The following is a 23483-nucleotide window of genomic DNA, read 5'->3' as shown; positions in this document are numbered from 1 at the left end:
GATGAGAGGTAAACATAAATGACTAACATAAAGACAAATATGATACAATGGACTACTAAGTCAAGGTGGACCTATACTTTCTTAATACTTAATGTGTTGTCTTATTTTGAAGGAGTCTGAAATGTCGTCACTGTTTCATGAAGAGTTCAATGTGCTCAATGTAATGTTCTGCACAAGGAAGAGGAAGATCTGACTGATTTAATAGTTGTTGTTTTTATTATATTCTGGTGTGAGATGTGACCAAAGACAAAGAGCCTCTCTGGTAAGACTTTTGAAGACACAGGCACACCAAATGACACTTAAATTAAAGTACATATTACACTAAAAAGTATCAAAAGTAATTTTAATTTAATGATAAAGTGAACCTTGAACGCCACATCTCTCGTAACGTTACCATCGTTACCATCGCTACGCTGTCTCCAGCTCATATATAAAGTTGCTATGGCAACTTTGTGGCGAAAATCAAATCAGCATAAGTAGTCAGTTTATTTTTTTATTTCCAAACATTTGGTAGTTTCTTGGTTGAACTGTTGCAAATACTGGTGTAAAAACCACAACCAGGAAATCCTGCTGAAAGCTGCTGAAACAGAGAAGACATGACTGGTGTTGAGGATGTTCAACTGGACCTGAGGTAATGAAACCTGTTATTATTCTGTGATTTAATAACGCATAGGACAAGGTGGTCTCTGTGGAAGTACTGGGGGATCATATTGAGAGGGAAGCTCTCTGCAGCATCGTCCTGTGGGGCTTTCTTTCACAACAAAGCTGCACATTATCCCTCACATAATGCAGTCTAATCCATGGGATATATGTGATCATTTTAAGGAATGGAAATGTACTTCTTATCCATGAAAGAGCATGATATGTCTGGTGACTTATGAACCAATATAATAGGCAAATGTAAAGATTTATATTTAAATAAATGTCAGTTAAGTCCCTATCTGTTGCTGGAGGACATAACACAATGGTGATTGAGTCTATATGGCCCACTGGTGGAAGTATAGATAGATAGATAGATAGATAGATAGATAGATAGATAGATAGATAGATAGATAGATAGATAGATAGATAGATAGATAGATAGATAGATAGATAGATAGACAGAAACTTTATTGATCCTGAGGGAAATTCAAGTTTCCAGCATCACAGCTCCATAGTGCAAAACATGTTAGTAAAAAGGCAGTAAAAAAGTTAGTAGTGCAAAGTACAAAAAAATTGACCAGATATAAAAATACAAGGAGATGAAGAAAACTGTTAAAACTGAATATAGTGCAGGGTAACAGCTGTGATACAGGACTATTAAAAAAGTGAATTTTCAATTTCAATATTTCTAGAATGCAGTAATATGAACTTGGTGTCTGTCTGTGGTGACCATAGATGACCATAGATGACCATTGATATAAAACAGTTGAAACAGTTGTAAAACTGTTTTATATCTATGGTGGTGACATTCCTGGAAAAGGAATGTTGTATTACAGTTTTTCTCCATTGTATACACACAAACTATACGCACAAATCTGAAAACTTGAAGCTGTATACAATTGAGAAAAACTGTAATACAGCATTTTTGTTTCTGGGAATGTCACAACAGACACCAAGTATGTAATACTACAAATCTATAAATATTGCAATACTTTCATCAGTGGGCCACAGACTCAGTCATTATTGTGTTACCTTGTTCGGCGATGGATAATGACTTAACAGACATTTATTTAAATGAAAATCTTCGAGATTGACACTTTAAAGGTCCCATATTATAAAAAAAGTGAGATTTTCACGTTTTTTTATTATAAAGCAGGCTGAAGTCCTATATAAATACTGTGAAAGTATCGAAACGCTCAATATACAGAGAAATACACACAGCCCGTATTCAGAAACTCAAGCTGTCAGGATTTCTGTACATTTGTGATGTCACAAATATACTATATTTAGACCCTTACACAGATTTAAACATAAACATTATAAATGTGTTCCAGTTTATTCCTGGTTGCAGTGTATGCGAATGACATCAGCTGACAGGAAGTACATATGGACCCAAGCTGTTGCCTAGCAACGCAATTCTGTTGCAATTGCGTCGCAATTCTGTCAAAATGGGCTAAAACGGAGTGTTTAAGACAGAGGGTAAATACAGGCATATTCAGGCTGACAGTATGAGGAAAATGAAGTTTTTTTGAACATGACAGCATGTAAACATGTTCTAGTAGAAACACAAAATACAAGAATGATCCTGAAAATGAGCACGATATGGGACCTTTAAGTCCCATCAGTTCTGCAGGTGAGGAATGGTGTCACAGGTGGCACTAGTAGCTGATTATGAAGCTGACAATGATTATGATGTGTGATATGGATGATGATACATGGATGATACATGATATGTATCCATAAAACAAGGGATGATTAATACATACTGTACATATGTCAGCACTAAACTCTCTTTTTGCTGCTTCTATCTATACGTCCTACTTGTCAGCAATGTTGTTTTATATGTATAAATGCCACTATTGTTTCTACTGCTTTTAACAACTGTGCGTCCTTTTCCATCATTTAAACTGCATGTCCTGATTTTGTTTTTGTTCTGGTGTATTTTAGGAAGACCTTTAAATTGCATGCCCTGTTTTTGTTCTGATGTACATTAGGATGCCTTCTGTAACACCTTGGCCAGGGACACATTAAAAATGTGCCTTTTGGCTAATTCTGGCATTTTTTATCCCATGTGTATTTATTAATTTGCACTGTCCATTCTCAAATAAACTAGACTAATGTGGATTTTGAGAACGTTACTACTATTACTTTTTGAATTCATAAAGACCAATCTGTAATTGAAATGTGGTATGCTATTTACCTGAGAGTGTGGTTTTAGAACCTCTTGTTTACAGTAACATCTCTTGATCCCTTTTCTTTTCTTTTTTTTCTCTTAGACAAGAAGGTGAAAATGCTGATGACAAATCAGTAACAATTTCCACGGATGAAGAGGAAACGGACAGAAGACAGATGCAAAACAGCTGGCTGAAGAGACTGCGATCTAGCTGGCAAGCTGTTTTGATTGGGTTTTTGGTGGTGCTTTTTTGTAGTGTGACCGCTGTCCACATTGCTCAGATATATGAACTTCAAAGACTGAAAGCGGAATCACAGCTTACGGCAGAGACCGCCACGCTGCTGCAAATTCAAAACCATCAGCTGATAAAACTTGTGAACTCCAGTTGTAAAGAAAATGTCACTCTTCTGGAACATAAGTATGGCCAACTGAAGCTGCTCCTAAACGCAACACAACAAACCTTCATGCAGCTGGAAGCAGAAAATCAACGCCAGCGTTCAATCCTGTCCTCCGACAAAATGGCCTTCGTCTGGAAATTCTGCAACGAGACCACACTGCAGTGTGCACGCTGCGAGCCTGGCTGGGTCGTGCACGATTCACGTTGCTTCTTTTTGTCCCCGGAAACATATAATTGGGAAAGAGCTCGCAGCAACTGTATTGTAATCGGTGCTGACCTGGCTGTTGTTTTGAATGCCGATGACCAGGAATTCCTTACCAACTTGACTTTTGAGTTCCACCAGCAGCACCCTAATGTAAGCTACCTTTCAGCGTGGATCGGGTTGCAGGACATTGTGCAGGAGGGCAAATACCAGTGGGTTGATGGCCGAAGCATCGACCAAGATGTCATTTACTGGATGCCCCTGGAGCCAAACAACGCCATGCCCACCTGGGACAAAGACCGGGAAGGACAGGACTGTGTTGCCATTGTCCCGCCGAAGCACAGAGGACAGGCAAATTGGTTATACACCTGGGATGACATTGTTTGTGTTGGCAGCAGGAACTTCATTTGTGAGACCATGGCTTTCACTTAGTCCTGACTTACAGACCTGTGATGTAGCTGCATGTTGTTGGTTAAGATGTGGAAGATAAAGCAACATGTCACTCTCTCTCTCAAGCTGAATTCACTGGTGTTTACTTCGGAATTTATTTTTTACATGCTAAATTTCTCATGGTCATTCATAACTTTTCATTCCACTTGTTTGTGAAATTCTGATAAACAATTCAAATGCTCTCTGTAACCAGAATCTACGGAAACAGATCTGCAGCTTAGTCTCCGATAAACTGGCAAATATGTAAACAGTAATGTTTTTGTTCCCCATAAAGTGTATTCAAATACAGTTCTATGAAAGAATGGATTACTGGGCTTTGTAATTTATTTATTGTTTTGTTATCATATTTTTGAGGAGTCCAAGGTGGCATTATGCACATGTTTCCTGTAGAGTTCAACAGCCGATCAAAGTGCTCATTGCAATATGTTGCACACAGAAGAGGAAGAGTTGATTTAATACTGTTTTTACATTCTGGTATCAATGTGACCAAAGACACATGGAGTAAAGGGCCTCAAGTAATACACAAATGCACACATGACTAACTGCAGACAGGAGATTGTTCACTTTACTGTGACTCGTCTCCTCGGGGCTGACTTCACATGTTCCAACTGGAAAGCAACTCCAGTTCTGCACAAAATATGTGAGAGCCATACAATGAAACTTACATTAAGCGGGGCACACACTGCATGAGAATCAAGACAATGTTGGGCCTAATTCCCCCCTTCCGACAATGGTTGGCAAATCCCTGACTTTGTGATGGTTCTAAAGATAATTTCTCTAGATTTTCTTGTGGTGTGAGGTATGTCAAGAGTGTTTTTTACATCCTCGATCTGCTCGGAAGTCCGTCCTGGCCGCACCGATTTCAAATCGTAAATGTTAAACATGTTAAATTTTTCTGATCGGATATCTTGTTGTGTGTGAGGAACCCCGAGGACAGCCGATGACGTAGTCACGGGAGAAAGAACGATAGCCAATTGGGAACCAAGCTGACTGAAGCGGGAAGACAACCACCACCGTCATGGCGGCGGCAGCTAATGCATAAGCTAATGCAAAACGTGAAGCATAAAGTAGTAGCAAGATGGACCTCAGAAATGGAGGACCAACTTGTTGATTTGTGGCAACAACACAAGTGTTTATTTAACATGTCTCCATGACTTCATCCATTCTTTTTCTTTTTTCTTTGTGAGTTTTCAATACAAAGTAGTGAAAAAACTAACATCGCTAATTCTTCCTGCCCGTCGTCCGCCATGTTTGAACACGAGATTTTGTGAGATTTTCTGTTTTTTTTTTTGTCGGGACTCTTGTTGTTCATGAATGGAATCTGTCAGTGTGTGGTGTGCTGTTTTTGCCAAATCGTTGCTTACCACACACTATAGGAACAAAACTGTTAAATTTACCATAACGTGTGTGTGTGTGTTTGGGGGTCTCTCACATTTTCAAAATCTTTTAAGATTTGAAAAATCTTTTAGTGTGGGCCAGCCTTTACTTGTTCTGCATGTTTAAGGTCTGCGTGGTTCAAGCAACAGTAGAAACTTCATGCAAATCTTACACAGCACTTCAGAGCAGGAATCTTGAATCTAGTCTGCAGAGGCCCATAAGCTTTCATGTTTTATAGTTCAGGTTGTTATTTCAAATGCCCTGTCTAGTTGTGATTTTTAAAAGTAATATCTGATTGGCTAATAACTCCTATTTCCACGGTCATCATTAATAATGGAAAAGACATGTTTTGAAATGTTCTTTCATAAAGATCTTACTTCAGTGTCTTCTCTTGAGCCCACACCTGGAAAAACAATCACTGTGGAAATCAAGTAATACTGTTTTTTAACTGCTTGGATTAATTAAGCCACAAGATGGCGCTATCAGTCTTTACTAGAGCTCATTCCCCTTCAGCATGAACCAAAATATGTTTCTTGATTGGTCAAATACTCCCTGGTTAGATTTCTAATAAATCTTTAAAAATTGGTTTATGTGGGTGTTGCATTTCTCCATAATCTTGTATATAACATGTTCATGATGAAATATGGCAAATACATATTCGCTCAAACCCCTGATTTAAACTACAATGACATCCTGCATTTTGTTCGTTATTCTTGAAACAGATGTGTGTCTGAAAGAGCGGTGAAAATGACTTGTAGTAAACGGCCTATAATGACTGCTGCAACACTTCTCCCTCCGTTTTCAGCAGCCTGTCACTTTCAGATTTTGGTGAAGTGAAAGATGACTGTGTGCTGAAAGTATGCGGCCGACTGTTTTCGGGCTGTGGCCCTCGTCGTCCTCTGAGAGGATCGGAGGGTCTCGCCCACATTAATCACCCTCAGCGCAGCTTGTTAGGCTGAGATCAGGGAACCACTGGCAGCTGGTGGGGGAAGAAGCAGCTCTGCTGAGGACTGATACATACACTGATAGGGTATCTAAAGAAAAACAACACTTAAAGCCTTTCTCTTCAGATAATTGTGTCAAATGTAATCACAGATCTCACATAACTTCCCACAATCCCAAGTGTTTGGGGCGTCAAAAAGAGAGCTTATCTGGTTTGTTACGAAGAGCATGAAATGAACATGCTTGAAATGTTCTCTCTGCTCTTTCCTACACACTTTGAGCACAAGTTAAATATGATAATGCATCTTATCTGATTCAGCCAGTAAACAAACAGAAGCTGAAAGTGTCTCTCGCCAAACTAAAAATCAGATATAACGACCATCTATAAACTTGAAAGCTATCATAAGTGTGAAATTAAGTGATTTATTTCAACTGAGTGAAGTGATTTTCCTGCTTCTATTACGTCCCTCTGGATTTTCTCTGAGTCACACGGACCTCGCCCAAAAACAACTCACCAAGAACAGCAATGACCTAGTGTGTGATGCCATTCTCTTAGACTTGTGAGGCCTGCTGATGTTGTCAAACCTGTGAGGTCACTATTTGACCTCTGACCCCTCATTTGTGTCAAAGCAGCAGCTGGCAACCTGTGTGGTGTTACTGTATGAGCAGTTTTGGGAAGAACATAAACTAGGTCAATTTGTTGAGCGATTCTCCTTGAAAAGAAATGAAAACTAATACTGACAACTTGAGTTAGGGTTATTAACAGGATGTTAATGTTTGACTATAGATAATCCAATATTCCTGTGCAGGCTAAAAGGCAAGAGAAGCAGTTCCTGCAGTACAGTAAATACTAATCTTGGAAAGACAGCTTTCAGATATTTCTTGCCCCATTTGTCTGGAATAATTTACAGAATATACTGAAACTTGGCACACTGATATTGACAGGGCAATTCAATTATGTTAGAGGTTCTATTGATTTTAAGTGTGACTGTTTTACATAGCATGCATGCATTATACCTACGCCATGGATATTTCAGAAAGCATTTATTTATAATTTTTCATACTGTCGTCTATATGTATGTATATTTAAATCTATGCTATTTTATTACTACATTTTTTATGTCATTACCATTACTAGTATCATTCTTATTTACTTTTATTTATTTATTTTTTCCCTGTACTCAGGTCTCACTTATATGTGACTTCCTGTTTAAAGGTACAGTGTGTAAGATTTGGCGACATCTAGTGGTGTGGTTGCAGATTGCAACCAACTGAGTACCCCTCCGCTCACTCCTCCCTTTCCAAGACTGCGGTAACGTGAACCGCCGAGTGTAAAACCGTGGTAACGCTGTTTGCCTCGTTCAGAGGTCATCCGTACCATAATAACACTACTTTAGGAACAACGGAAGTCAGACAGCGGTTGGCGGTACCACAGTTTTGCGCTCTTTCGCTCACATTACCGCAGTTTCACCAGCATGTCAGAGAACTACGGTGGCCTTCGGGTAACGTAAAAGCTCTCTCTCTAGAGCCAGTGTTTCGTTTGTCTGTTCTAGGCTACTGTAGAAATGGCAACATGGCGGACTCCGGAAACGGAAACATAAACTTTATTTTATTTGTAATATATATACAGGTACATACATGAAATTTTACCTCTGCATTTAACCCATCCTCAGGAGCAGTGGGCTGCTGTGAAGCGCCCGGGGAGCAACGTGGGGTTAGGTGTGTCGCTCAAGGACACTTCGACATGCAGACAGTACGAACTGGGGATCGAACCGCCAACCTTGTGGTTAAAGGACGATCACTCTAACCACTGCCGCCCAAGAGGACCCGCTCCCTACGTAGATATGAAGCGCTCATTCTAAGGTAACGAAAACACAATGATTCTCAGTTTCAGGTGATTATACACTAATGAAAACATAGTTATGAATATTATATTCCATTTTTCTGCAAATAGATCCCCAAAAATGTTACACACTGTTCCTTTAAATAAATTGTATATAAGCATAGTTTCTTCTGGTTCTGGCCCCTTTATGAATTGCAATAAATTCAGATGAGCTCAGTATTCCACTTAAACACAGCGCTTTAACATTGAAGCTATCAAAACACTATGTGTTTAGTGCCAACGGGTCTTTTAATTGCCTGCATTAAGCAAGTCATTTTTAAATTTGAGGTTTATTCAAACTTCTATATTAAAAAAGTCTGATTTGCTTTATCTTGGGTAATTAGGTGGTCTAAGTACCTGTGTTCTCTGTCCATACAAATGAAACAGATCAAACAATTATTTCTACATAATGGTCACTGTGGATAACCATCTTACTTTACATTTACCAAGTACAGTATTATAGTAACTGAAACCAGATCAACTAGATAAAATACCATTACTCACATAAAACTCTTACAATTAGAGCTGAAACGATTTCTTAAATAATTCAGAAAATGAATCAATAACTACAGCACAGTATTTGATGATAACTGATTAATCAATGACATTTTTTTTTAAAGCAAGCATGCCAAAAATTCACTGGGTGCAGCTTCTCAAGTATGAATATTTGTTAGTGTTTTCTTAATCTTATATTATAGTAGACTGAATATATTTGGGTTTCGGACTCAGGTCAGACAAATCAATCAATTTCAATAAGTCAACTTGAGTTTGTGACATACATTTGTCTCTATATTCAGACATTTTAGAAACAGAATTGAGAAAATAATTGTCTGATTAATTGATAATGAAAACAATCGTTAGTTGCAGCCACACATAGCCAACATATCTTTTGTAATCATGGATTAAACTCACTGAATAATGTCCAGTAGTTTTTCCACTAAATGGCCACTGTGTTCACCTGTAACTCATTTAATGATAATCTTAAAACATCACTGATAAAGTTACCAGTAAGAAATGCAAAAGTTAATACACATGAGTTCCCACTTCCACCTTCTAGATAAGACACTTTAAGCTTTGAGGACAAACATCATTTGGCCAGCAGAAAGTAAAAGTCTGCTGCCGAAACTACAGTAGACACATTATGTTAATCTATGCAACCACATGTTGTGTGTGCATTTGTTGGTACATGTGTGTGCATTCCTTGAACCCAGGCAGTGACATGACATGACTCTGAAACAGGAAATGATAAACATTCAGTATAATCTTCAGGTCCTGTGGCTTTGGTTCAGATCCAGAGCATTAAAAAGCCTGAATTCCTTTATAGAATAAACTTGAGTGCTGATGAGCCTGAGGGCATTCACTTTCCACACACACACATTGCGCATATGACAAAGCATTCCCAGACCCCGAAGCGCCTTAATGGAACAATTAAAGTCATAAAAAGCGCCCAGAGTACGAGAGCATGAAATTGTTCCTCGTTTCAATGTTATCAGAGTCACACAGAGTTCAAATCTGGGAGGAAACAAAACAAGACTTGGCCACTGACTGGGCCGTGTTGCAGCAGTTCCTGGCATGCCAAAATCTACACGTATGTCCCTCCGGAGACACAAAAACAAAATGCACACAAACAAAAGAGAAGGACTAGTTTCTGTTTCCACAAGTCAGGAACCAGTGAGGGCATGCTGTGCAGAGGAGCAAGCCAAACGTGTCTGTTAAATGAGTATACAGTAAGTTGCTGTTGGCCAGAGTCAGTGCAGAATAGATGAGTGTGTGTGTAACCCCCACAGTGATCGCCTCACTCCTCAGCAGTGCTCTACTTGAGCTTTTACCTCCCTGTGCTCTCAGGCCTCAGCCCTCTACCCCGGCTTAGCATGACGGCTCGTCTCTGGAGCTCTGATGGGTGTGTTGGCTGTTGGCAGGCCTCGCTGAGCAGAAACACACACACACACACACACACACACATGCACAACACACTGTGTCCTCAAGCACAACATGCCCTGGAGTTTCTTTACCTCCTCCAAATCTACATCTTTCCACTCTCTCTTTGTCATTGCCCCTTTGTAAACTAGGTCAGTGTCAGTTCATGCCATTAGCTTCTGCTCCAAGTGCATGTTCAGTTAGCGGCAATGCTTATCTGCCACTTGGCTTAAGAACTTCCTTGAAAATGTTTGTTTTCATGCTCTGTGCCGGTGGATTGGACTCGAGTCTGCATTTGTGTGTGTGTGTGACATGGTGGTGATGATGAGGGGGTGGGGGATTCCAGGATTCTTGCACGAGGCAGCAGCAGGCAGATGTGGGAGACTTGAATCAAAACTTTTCTGTTGGCCAACTTCAAACGGCAACTTTTCCTCCAGTGTTGGTCTCTTTTTTCACTCTCCATTCCTCTGCCGTTTCCTCATGCTTTGGCCAGCAGCGCTCACTTCTCCCTTTTGGATTTCAAGCCGAGGCTGAGATCAAAACTTGGATTGTGGCAAACACCAGGAGGGATGATTCAGTGAATCTTTTTCATGCTGTTTATGGTTTTTCTAGAGAACCTGGGGCGTCTTTAGCAGCTCAGAAAACATACTCAATATTGTTATTCATCACCTTTTTACTTCATGAATTTTCCTACTTTTATGAGAATTTTGTGATTTTAAAGTGATGTCATGTTTCAGAAGCTACAAAAAATGCTCCATGTGTTCCATGGGCCCAATGAATGCGGAAGATCGCCAGAAGATCCGGGTACTTTTCCAGTCGGAAGTCGACCCATTTTGGCATCATGCGCCACTGAGCAACTCTCATAGGAATGAAAGGGGCCCCGCCTCCAACACTGTATCCAGTTCTCTTAATACATCCATGGCTCGTTCGAGGCGAGCCAGGCCTGCGCAGAACATGGATGTATAAAGAGAACTGGATACAGTGTTGTAGGCGGGCTCCTGTTCATTCTTATGAAAGTTGCTCAGTGGCGCGTCACTTTCCAAATGTAAGTCTATGGGAAAAAGTATTTTTGGGCCCAATGGCATCACGTGACGGACACGGAAGTTGTAGTCCCGCCGTTTGGCCACTATGAAAATTTGCACTTGGTGCACTTCCCGGGGGCTTGGCGCAGAATCGATAACGATCGCGATCGGTGCACAATGCATGCCGGTTAGATTTGTGTCCAACTTGATCCCGACTTGCTCTGTCATGCACACATGGGCAACGATAACCTCATGAGATCGAGGCGGCCGCAGCTTTTGGAGCAAGGCACCGCAGTTGCTCTCCACCAATTGCAAGACCCAGGGCATGATGGGAAAGGCCTGTTAGACTGTCACCTGATCAAAGAGCTGATTGGCTCTTAGTTTTGACAACAAACACCAGGTGTTGTAGAAAGTCCGAACTTTCTGTGTAATTGTGATATTTAACGCTAGATTGTAGGATATTAGTGTCATGTTGTGCAATGACTTTTTCATCTGTTAACAAACACATCTTGTGTGGTTGATAATAATAATATTAATGAAGGTTATTTATATAGGACTTATCAAAACAAGTGCTCATTACAAAGTGCTTTACAAGGCGGACATAAAAATAATAAAGGATAGAATCCAATGCCAGACACACGCACATTTCCACATAGATTTACAAACAAATATAAATAAATCAGAATGTGGTCTGCAAACTACAAGTGGCCTACAGATTGGATCAAACAGGATGTCACTATCTCTGTGACTTCCTGTAAATTCTTTGAAGGCTGCTGGAAACGGATGGAAAGTGTCTGACTTGAACGCAGCTTTTTGTCACCGCCCCATGGTGCTGCTGCCTGATCTCGTCTACTTTCCAGGCGATGCACAGTTCATCTCAAACGAGCCTACCGTTTGGACCGCCCTGATCAGCTTCACCTGTCCCTAATTAATTCTGCATTCACCTCACCTGTTCTCACTTTCCCCAGTTAGTCAGTCACTATTCATACCACCTCAGTTCCTTTGTTCTCTGTCGGTTCACCTTTCGTCATGTATGGAGTTTTGTTTGCCTGTTACCTGTCTACATCTTGGACTCTCAGTTTGTAAGCCTTTCAAATATCTTCATTAGATCTGATTTATTTGCCATGTAACTTTTGCACGCAAGTTACGCCACTTCCGTTGTTATTTTAAGCCAACCCACGATCTTTTCCTAATCCTTACTAAGTAGTTTTGTTGCCTAAACCTGACCAAGTTGTTTCCTGTGAAGACTGAAGTTTATTTTGAAAAGACTGTATGCATGTTACGAGCAGACACGGGAAAACGGGAAAACGAACGTAAAACGAGGAATAACTGTTTCGTAATATATCATACGAACTGTGTGACCACGTTGTGAGACCACATTATTATTATGCTGATGTTAGCATTTAGCTCAAAGCAACACATGTGCAATCTCACAGAGCCGCTAGCATTGCTGTAGAACCTTGTTTCACATACGGTAGTGGGGTGACGTCTATGGAAGCCCAAACAATGAGGAAGCAAAGCCAATGTCAACCAAAATCAAGGGTTAAGTTCTGTGTTATCTTTTCCATCACTGCCATCTTTTCATCTTTATCTGCTATCCTCCTCACCTCCTCTGTTCTCCCTTTTGTAAAATAAAGTGCTGAATTGATGCCCTATATCATAAAGGAATCCCATTAATAGTAGTGTGTATATTAGTATATGTCTCTATGTGTCTATTTGCATGGAGTGTGTTTATGGGTCTCTACATCTGTGCTGAGTGTCTCTTACAGATGGTGGCGGCGAACCCCTGGCGGGAAAACTCAACAGGGAATGTTTTCCATCCCTAAGATGGTCAGATTTGTGTGGGGGGACACTGACTCTGCATAAATCACATGTGTGGAGGGGAGATAAGTGGGCGGCTAGACCAGCCTGGATGGATGGCTCAAGCCAAAAATACTATCTACTGTGCCCCACAGGGGACAGACCCTGAATAAATCTGGGTCTATTCAAACACAGTGTGTGGACAAAATAACACGAACACCTTATAATATATTACAATTCAACATCACAAACTACTGAAAATATATTATGAACTGCAAAACTAAGGTAGTATTTATTGCAGGGCAAGTGTATTTCAACGAGGCATTACCTCACGAGTAGCTTCATTAAAGCAGTAGTTCAACATTTAGGGAGATACGCTTATATTTATATTATTTATATAGAGTTAGATAAGAAAATTGATGCCACTCTCATATCTCTCTGTTAAATGTGAAGCTACAGCAAAGAGATGGTTTGGTTAGCTAAGCTTATATTAGTTTAGCGTAGCGTTATAACTGGGAGGACGGGGAAACAGCTTGCCTGGCTAAGTTAAGCCTGTCAGCACCTCTACAGCCAAGTTTATAACTGTGCGTTAAGGGGTTTTATTATACGGCTATGTTGAATACTCAATTCTGATTGGTCAATCATGGCATTCTACTGTCTGTTATTTCTTTATAGCAGACTGTTGCTATGTATAGCAGACCGTTGCTATGGGCGCAGTTCTGATGATGGAATCTGGCGGAACGTTTTTATGTGTCAAATTATGGATTTCTTAAAGGGACTGTTTGTAACTTCTTACACGTATAAATCACCAGGGTCGGTGTCCCATGCGCGCTCGCATGGAACGTGTGGCTACGCTGTTCAGACAAGACTCTGACACAAACTACACGGAAGCACCAAAACCTCAAAGTTGTATCTTGTGAAGCCCGTCTGTTAAACAGTGTTGGCCGCAGTCGGAGGACGCGGGGGAGACCGTAGCTTTGGTCTCCAGGGCCGGAGTCTCTGCTGTACTCTGCTCCTCTGCCTGCCTTCACTCACACACCGGGTTCGTTCTCGCTCAGCTCGCTCCACCTCATGTGCACACTCCACACTGCAGAAGAGTTAGTAGCTCTGAGAATATCTAGTGAATGTACAGTGGACGTTTGTGCAGAAATAAATGCTGCAGCTCCTCCAGACCAACAGAGGTTTCCCGTGTCTTGTGAAGTGACGGGGCTCTGCAGCGAGAAACGTTATCGTCTCTGACCGCGTGCCGGTATCTCGGTCGGGAGGCTGAGGCAGGAAAAGCCGACACTAGGATCAGCATTGATTCATGGAGAGACCTTCGTCTGGTCAGCTAACATTACTGCCAAGCAGCTGAAATACAGAGTGATATTGTGGTTTTAGCTGACGTGTGTCGCCTCACTGTTTTGAGCGATGCTCGTTCATGTCTATGTAGAGCGAGCACAAGCGTGAACCCGACGCTGACTTTCGTTGACTTAACGGCCACAGGTGTCACTGTTAACAAGCATTTCTGATTCTTACAAACAATCCCTTTAAGTAAGTAGCCGTGTAATAAGCGGGATAATGTAGAGCTAGTGGGTCATTGTTGTGAAAGAATACCCTTCAGGGCGATGAGAGTGCAGCATCGCCCTGACGGGGTTTCTTTCACAACAATGACCGGCTTGCTGTACATTATCCCTTACATGGTGTAGTGAGGGCAGCTACATGCATACGCTGCAAAGCTATGTCATCATATCTGATGTGCAACTCCTTAAAAATATAAGTATGTTTGTGCTACAGTGGTTATGGAGATACCACATGGAGATTGCAAGAACTGTAATTGGTTAGCTTGGGCTACTTGTAGTTTGTCGTACAAGTAAGGCTTTTTTTTATCATTTCACCTTTATTGCATAGCGGACAGTGGAGATGCAAGCAGACAGGGGCAGAGAGAGGGGTATGACATGCAACGAAGGTTCCCAGCCAGAATTGAACTGGGGAAATTGCCATTATGCACCTTAAGCATCATCAGGATATTCTGATTGTAGATAGTGAACACACGGGTGGCTGTGCCTCAGAAGTATAGCGGGTCGCCCACCAATCGGAAGGTTGGCGGTTCGATCCCCAGCTCCTCTAGTGGAGCAAGATTAACTTTTAATTAATTTGCACTATTTAATTCACTTTAAGTGAGCCCAATGTGAGTAAGAGTCACAAGAGTGACTATTCTGAATAGGTTTCATCTCTTCTTCTGGTCTTAATCATATCCAACAACCAAAATATTTTCAGATGGAGGTCACTGAAGCAACATTTTATCAAATGGGGGTCTGTGACCTAATGCGTAACATTTAAGGGGTCCTTGACACAAAAAAGGTTGACAACCACTTCTGTAAGTCACAGCCCACTGTGGCTCTATATTACAAAGTAAATGAAAGACTGTAAACACAACTACTGCGAGGAATACAATTAAAGCCCCATCTAGAGGTGAAAAACCATAAATCAAACATTGCAGGTATCTATGGCAGGACTCCCATTATGTCGACCAGCTAAATCCAGTTTAAAGCTAACTGAGTCACACGTTTATCTTTGTTTAATCCAAATTCTTGTCATCATTGTGTGGTTGACTGGAAAAAGTCAAGCTCACATACACAATATAACATGTTAATTAATGAGCTTTAGAGGTGCAGGTAGGCAGATTTTGTTACCTTTGTTTATCCGTTTCGAGTCTTTGAGCTAAGCTAAGCTTTATATTTAACATACAGACATGAGAGTGATATCGATCTTCATATCTAATTCTCGGAAAGGACACAGATAAGCATATTCCCCAAATCGTCAACCTGTTCCTTTAAATTCACTTCTATTGGGTGTGTATGAATCTCCCTACACACCCAAACTTTATGTGGATACTCTCCCGGGTGTTTATACCAGCAGATTCAAGAGTGTTTATTGCTAACATTGAGAATCACTACTTTTCTCCATCCATAGGGGGTGTTCTAATGAAATGTCCTGTTTTCTCCATCAGGAATGACGCCAGAGGCCGAAAAACATCCAGGGTGAGTACACCGGCTATTAAACTCTGCTCCCCAGGACACTCAGAGATGACTCATACTGTCAACCCTGAGTCCCTCTACTCCTCCTTTTCCTCATAGCTGTTGTTTAAAAGAGGGCAGAGGCATCCTCACCATGAAAGCCACCAATTACAACTTTTTATGACCCGAAAAATTCTATTCTGTTCTTCTGGGGAAACAATATTTAAGGGAAATGAGTTCATGCAGTGCCTACACAGGACACACAAGGAAAATGATCCATTTGGAGGCGAAAAGGGATTCCTCCGAGTTATTTTGTGGTTATGTTTGATTTTGCGCTGCAGCAGTGCACTGTACTGTATATGTGTAGTGTGTGTGTTAGTGAAGGAGACCATATGTGATAATAGACGGCCAAGCCCAAACAGTTGATAGAATTCTTTCATTACATTATTCTCATGACAAAAAGCAACGGAGGCCAAACCCCATTACACACATACAGTATACATAGAGAGAGTGTGTGTGTGTGTGTGTGTGTGAGAGAGAGAGAGAAGAGGAGGAGGGGGAGACGGGGAGACTCATTTCTGCTGCAGCTCATTTTCTTGAAATATTTCACATGAATATTGGCAGCAGTTGTGCTGCAGAAGACAAAAGGAAATGAACCGTGGCTGCTGGAGCCAAAGACAACACACAGTGTGAGAAAGTCTCGCTACAGTTACCGCTCGCTGCACAGTGAGACACAATCTCAATCTAAACTATTAAAAACTGCCTTGGGATATATGAAACACATGAAAATGAGTTGGTGAAAGAGTATTTGTGACGTAGCCGGAGAAAAATGAGCTTCCGTCGCGGTGAACATTAAAGCAAGAAACAAGTGAATTATAGAACAAGACTGGTGTTATTATGAGATGTTAATAACTTGGTTTCCTGGTGTTTGGTATTGAAATACTCCTCAGACTACACTCCTGAAAATGTTTATCCAACCTCTGTTTCAGTCTTGCTGCTATTTCAGGCTTTTTAGTACAGCCATTTCAGGCCAGAGGAGTAAACATTCCCCAAAATGAAACCCACGCTCAGTTACGAACAGTAAGGGGATTAACTGAGAAAAGGATGGGGTGAGACGCAGAGGTGGGTGGGGGGAAGAAGAAGGAGGGTGGGATGGGGTGGGGGAGGTGGGGGAGGTGGTGTCTTACTGTAAGTGACACCTCCTCTGTGTTGAGGAAAAGCAGAGGGTAACCCTGCTCTGCCGGGCATCACTTTTCTCCCACACTACGTCTTGTTGACGAGAACCATGACTCGAAGCTTCACGAGAAACAATCCTGCAGTACGCTGAGCTCTGACGTCACTCTGACAGTGTGCATGTGTGTGTGTGTGTGTGTGTGTGTTGCGTTTGAGTATACATAATATGCTTGTCTTTAGTGGTGGTTTCTCTACATTGTCATCCAAATTGTCAGAGTGTTATGCCTCAAATGATTTGCTCATTATTACTAATGCATTAAAGGGCACTTTTACACACGATGGTCAGCTTGATATTACCGGGAGTACTACTCATCAAATTACTCCAGTGCAGTCGGGACCCACAGGTGGGTTGCAGGAGATTTTATTACGGTCGCCAAATAAATTAGTTAGTTTCTTTAATTTGTTCATTATGTAAGATTTACACCGATCAGCCATAACATTAAGACCACTGACAGGTGAAGTTAATAACATTGACTATCTTGTTACAATGGGACCTAGCAGTGGGTGGGATATATTAGGCAGCAAGTGAACTTTGTGTTGGAAGTAGAAAAAATGGGCAAGCGTAAGGATGTGAGCGACTTTGACAAGGGCCAAATAGTGATGGCTAGATGACTGGGTCAGAGCATCTCCAGAACTGCAGCTCTTGTGGGATGTTCCTGGTCTGCAGTGGTCAGGACCTACCAAAAGTGGTCTAAGGAAGGAAAACTGATGAACCGTGACAGTGTCATGGGCGGCCAAGGCTCATTGATGCACGTGGGGAGTGAAGGCTGGCTAGTGTTGTCCTATCCAATAGAAGAGCTACTGTAGCTCAAATTGCTTAAAAAGTTCATGATGGTTCTGATAGAAAGATGTCAGAACACACAGTGCATCGCAGTTTGTTGTGTATGGGGCTGCGTAGCCGCAGACCGGTCAGGATGCCCATGCTGACCTAATGTTATGGCTGATCGGTGTATATCTGCAGTACACAGTTGAGCCACGTGACGGAGCCTGAATGTTCGTATTCTTCTGATAATTGTTGTCCACTTATAACATTGAATCTAATATGTAAGGGATAATATACAGCGAGCTGGTCATTGTTGTGAAAGAATCCCCTTCAGGGCGATGAGAGATCGCGCAGCATCGCCTTATTACACAGCCACTTACTTGAGGAATCAATAATTTGACGCAAAAACGGTCCGCCAGAGTCCAACATCAGAGCTGCGCCCATAACAACGGTCTGTTATACAGAAATTACAGACGTGATTGGCCAATCACAGCCGTGATTGGCCAATCAGAATCGAGTACTCAACACAGCTGTGTAATAAGAAAGGCTAGCGCACTTTCGCGCATATTTTACTGATTTATTATGAACTTTTCCTAAATGCATTTATTTGGTCTAATTTACGAATGTGTACATGTTTTCAATAACACGTGCATAAAATAAAATTGTAATTTATCGAAGGTATATCTCTTACAAATGGCTGGTTTGCCTAATCAAGATAATATAATGTGAATGGCAGCAAAGATGGTTAGGAATGTTAATTTACGCACAAATTCCTCTTCTTACGATTTATAGATAAAGCTTATTGTGAATTGGGTAGCGATGGTGTGTCATTTTTAAAAAGTGGGCCCCCAGAAAAAAAGTTTGGGAAACACTGATATAGGGTGTCGATCTTCTCATGTAACTCTCAGCAAGAAATCAAATAAGCGTATTTCCCAAAAATGTGAAACTAAATTATTTCTTTAAGTACAGTGCTTGGGTGAATGTACTGAGTTACTATCCATAGCTGACTGTAGGACAGGACGCAATAGAAGTGCGTCGATGCCCCACCTCAAGAGTGACAAAGCCAGTGAGCTGTCTCTGACACACACCCCCCAAAACCGCTTTGCGCTCTAACGCTCAGCTATTCACCCTCATTTCAGCTCCTCACACGCAGGCCACGCTTACGTTTCAAGGTTTTACAGACAAGGCTCCAAGACGACCAGGGAGAGGCTGTCTTACTGTCAAAACAATCCAATCAACAGTGGCCGATTCTGCCCCTCTGCCTCTCCCCCAGACTCTCTCATTCCTCGACTCGAGACCTTTTATCCTGTCCTCTGGACCCTTGTCTCTCTTGCCAACTCATTCTACATACCATTTACAGTAATTGATGTTCTTATCTTACAACGAGTCCAATATTAAGATAAGTTTCAGTTCTCATTTACATTCTTATATCGCCAAACTTACTTAGCAGTACTTCCATTAGTATATTACTTCTATTATTATGCAGCACAGGGACGTGGGTCCATGAGTCCCAAATATTATTTCAGTGACAAGATGATGTAAGAGAGCAAAAGAGTGGGAATGGATTATTTCAGAGAAGTCTCAGTCAGTGGACTCTGAGTAGTAGAGTTCCTGTATTGCCTTTGTAATAGTGCATAATGGAAGAGACTGTTCTTGATGACCAGCTGATGATGTATAATGATAGAAGGTTGAGGAAATTGCCTGTGACAGATCAATACATCTAAATAAATAAATCCACAGCATAAGTTTGACATGAATCTTGAATGAATCTTGTTTGACATATACCTATAGTTTCTGATTGAGCTTCTCGGTGAAAGTCAAGTCAAGTAAATTTTTTTGTTATTTCTAGCCCAATATCACAAATTTGCCTCAAGGGGCTTTACAATCTGTACAGCATACGACACCCTCTGTCCTTTGACCCTCGATTCGGGTAAGCTCAATTTGAGCTTAATTTTAATTTTGAGGTACTTGTACTTTACTTGAGTATATCAATGTTCTGCTACTTTATACTTCTACTCCACTACAATTCAGAGGCAAGTATTGTACTTTTTACTTTTACAAAAAAACTACAATATTTGATCACTTTAGTTGCTAGTTACTTTGCAGATTCTGATTAATAACACAAAATGTAATCAAAAGCAGTATATAAAGTAATTAAAATGAGTCCCGCCTTAACCAGCTGCAACAATAAAATTATGTACACATTAATGCATCAATAGTCTGACTCACCGCATGTAGACCGTGGTTATAAGTCTGCCATTGGCCGCCTATTTCAGCCGGAATTCTCCTCCCCTTCCGCTATCTGGCTATCTATTTTGCTAGGGCACCGTTGCTGCATGCTGGGCTTCTCGCCCCCATAGACTATTGTGATTGGTTTAGAAATACACACAAGCCAGTGTTTTTTCCCCCTGTACCAGAATGATAATGTGTGGGGCCAGACCTTTCTTTAACGCTGACACAGCACTGTAGAGATAGGTTTGACTATGCCAGACTAGTGCATCAATAATTATGATTCAATTCTATAATATACATTGTTCTGAAATGAGCCATTCTGCATAATGAGTACTTTAATGCTGATACTTTTGTACTTTTACTTACTTAGGTAAAGATTTGAATGTATGTATTTTAACAGGTTAACAGGTGACTTGTAAGTATTTCTACACTGTGGTATTGCTAGTTTTGCTACAAGGCTAACTTCGATATTTTTCAACCTTGACCCTATTTTCCCATGTTATTGTGTCTAAGTGACACTGAAATCTGAAGATCTGTAAACTCTGGCTCAAATACGGGCGGCCATCAATTCAAAGACCTCATCCACATTGTCGAAGTCATCTAAATATTCAACCATGACATTGAAAATCTTTAAGATAACACTGAGCTACGCTTTCTGTACTCCAACACAACAAACTCTGCCCGGCTGGCACTCACATTTCCACCGTGGATGTATTCCACCGTTGTCTTCCGTCACCTCACCAGATTTCAGAACAAGACTTCTTCTTGAGCGAGACTCTTTCCATAATGTCAGACACTTATAATAACAATCAGAGCCTGTCATGGCAAAAACAAACACTTTTTGTGAATGACGGTGCCAGCTTGCCCCAATAGCACCATATTGCAGCCTGTGAGCAGCTGCCGTCTACAGCGCTCTTCCTCAATACTGGACCATTTTCAGAAATTGTTGTCCCTATTTAGATACTAAAACATGGGAACTTAGGGTCCAGGTTGAAAAATACCAAAGTTGCCCTTAAAGTAAAAGTAGTGAAAGCACTAATAATCAGTGATTCAACTGATGACAGAGGTCAGGAGAGAGTTCTGTATTAATAACATGAGCATTCGGATCTCATTGGTAAAGTACTGCGTCATCAGGATATAAAAATCAAGAATATTTACATTCAGAAGTGAGTTCATTAATATGCAAAAAAGAAAGTAACGCACTTAATCAAATACAATGTACACTGTTTGTTTCCTCCATTATGCAGCTAGCAGAAAGATGAGTTGGGACTTGGTGAAGTGATGACCAGGAAAGCTGCAGGGCTAGAGCCAGAAAAAGAGGTCTGGACCATGACGTGGAGGTATGGAAGCAGAAAGCATCAGTATTTTGAATCACACACAGAAGGTCATGGGCAGGCAGGGAAGGGAGTTTACAAAGGGAGTAAATTGAGAAACTTATGAAACTGAAGATGGGGCGGCGTCCAATATTTTGGTGGAGAGGTTGGGGGTTTACAGGGCGTGTTTGGGGAGGTTGTCTAAGAGAGAGCTGCAGGACATAATAGAAAAAAATAAAGGAGCTTTTTACGGATTAAAAAAAGTTGAATTGGATGGAGGTTATTAAGAGCAAACCTGCAGGATTGCAGCGTGGTTGCACTCTGGGTGCTGCCTGACAGTTGGTTGTCTTGAGGCAGACAAAGCCTCTTGGCAGTCGGCTCAGGAGTAAACGTGGTCTTGTCAGCAGTGATGGAGAGGCCTTGCAGAGGGCAGGACTTTCCAGGGGAAAAAAAGCAGCGCAGTATTGTTGAGACTAAGTTTGAGGTGGTGGGCAGACATCCAACTGGAGATGTCAGCGAGGCTAGTGGAGATGCGTGCCTCAACCTGAGTGTCAGAGGATGGAAAAGAAAAGTTGTGGAAGTTAATAATATATATACTATCCTGTGCACCAGATGAAATACTACAAACGGCGAGACGCAGCTTAGGCAGGTCACCGCCATTTTCTTTACAGAAGAAGTGAAGAAGGGTTGCGGCTCAGAGGCACAGTGATACGGGTCAACAAAAACAGAAAATCCAATGTTTTATCTCAACCTTACACTTGCAAATTTCCGTGGTGATCATATTTCATATTGTTTTGATCAAAACTATAAAATCAAACATGCAACATCAACACCTTATCTATGAATAGGCGCAGGTTGAGGCTGTGTTGGGACATGTGTGAGAGGAGAATGTGGATAATAATGAGGAGAAGACAGAAGGAGAAAAGCTGATAGTGGAAACTAATGTAGTGGGATATACAGTGTCAAGAGGTTTTAGAGTGATAGCATACTGGAGAGAGGAGCCAGGCGGACTCTATATTTGCTGGGTGTGGTTGCAGACATGAATCAGTGTGTGTGAAAACTATCACTGCACTGGACAAAATTCCTCAAAACATACAGTATGTACAGTGTAAATATGTATCGGACATAATTCAACACTAAATGGAGAGGAGTGAAGCAGCTCTCATATTTTATTGACTGGTACAAAATTGGGATTTTTGACTGACTTCTGGTATTGGACAAGTTTAAAGGACCAGTGTTTGACATTTAGGAAGATCAATTGGCAGAAATTGAATAAATTATAATGTTGTGTTTTCGTTCGGAGGTAACCCCCGTCACTCCACTCAGCTGCCGGAAAACAAGACACGGGAAACCTCCGTTGGTCTTGAGGAGCTGCCGCATTTATTTATGCACAAACTGTAATTTCCACTGTATATAGTGCATTCACTTGATATTCTCAGAGCTAATCTAACTCTGTGTTCTGCTCCACTAGCTCACTTGTTTGATCGCAACATCACACACTTTCGCTACCGCTCTCTTGCTCTCTTGCTTCACCACTCACGTCCTACGTACATGCACACTCTAAACACTGGCTCTGCTATTCTCCAAATGACCTGCGCTACTCTTACAACAACTGGCTCTAGAGCGGGCCATTCACGTTTTCACGTCAGCCACTGTAGTTCTTCAACATGCTTGGCACACGGAAGAAGTTGCAATCTGCAACCTCGCCGCTAGATGCCGCCAGATGTAACACACTGGATCTTTAATGCAAATTAGCTATCATCACTTTCTGGCTACATTTTGGTACTTGTTTCAACAGTAAACAACCATTTCTCTCAGATTATGAAGACTTCCTTTTGCAGTTGTTTTCTTCTCCTCCAGCAAGAGTCTTGCTTAGTCCTCGTATTTAATTAGGAATTACTACCTTCTGCAGCTGCAGATCCAATGGATTTTTTCCAATGGGATTAATGTCTTTACTAATGGCTAAAATGTATACCTGCAGACTTCATGGTTTATTAGAAAGTGAGAAACCCATAAGCATTTAGAAGACATACCTGTTACTTGTTTAGACAGGTGTTGCTGTATGCACCAGGCCTGCACTTTATGTATTTATTGTGTATTTTATTGTGGGTTTTTTTCACTGTGTATTGTGTTTTTAAC

General features: G+C 41.2%; 1 protein-coding gene across 2 annotated transcripts; it reads left to right on the top strand.

The window, feature by feature from the left end:
- Positions 1–14: 14 nt before the first annotated feature.
- Positions 15–4168, top strand: LOC141758915 (uncharacterized). Of its 2 annotated transcripts, none has more exons than XM_074620733.1 (3): positions 15–262; positions 562–631; positions 2919–4168. In XM_074620733.1, exons 2-3 carry the CDS (start codon positions 597–599, stop codon positions 3844–3846), a joined length of 963 nt encoding a protein of 320 aa, XP_074476834.1. In that variant the 5' UTR covers positions 15–262; positions 562–596; the 3' UTR covers positions 3847–4168. The 2 variants fall into 2 exon arrangements, with proteins under 2 accessions (XP_074476834.1, XP_074476824.1); XM_074620723.1 differs by having other exon boundaries at positions 515–631.
- The last annotated feature ends 19315 nt before the right edge of the window (positions 4169–23483 follow it).

The sequence above is a fragment of the Sebastes fasciatus genome, chromosome 2, assembly GCF_043250625.1.
Source record: "Sebastes fasciatus isolate fSebFas1 chromosome 2, fSebFas1.pri, whole genome shotgun sequence".
Classification (NCBI taxonomy): Eukaryota; Metazoa; Chordata; class Actinopteri; order Perciformes; family Sebastidae; genus Sebastes; species Sebastes fasciatus.
The sequence above is the reverse complement of the archived record's forward strand: the minus strand, read 5'-3'. Positions and strand labels throughout refer to the sequence as shown.

Coding starts and splice junctions, on each gene's coding strand:
- LOC141758915 (XM_074620733.1), top strand. CDS start 597: ATGACTGGTGTTGAGGATGTTCAACTGGACCTGAG. Junction 632..2,918: donor GATGTTCAACTGGACCTGAG/GTAATGAAACCT, acceptor TTTTTCTCTTAG/ACAAGAAGGTGAAAATGCTG.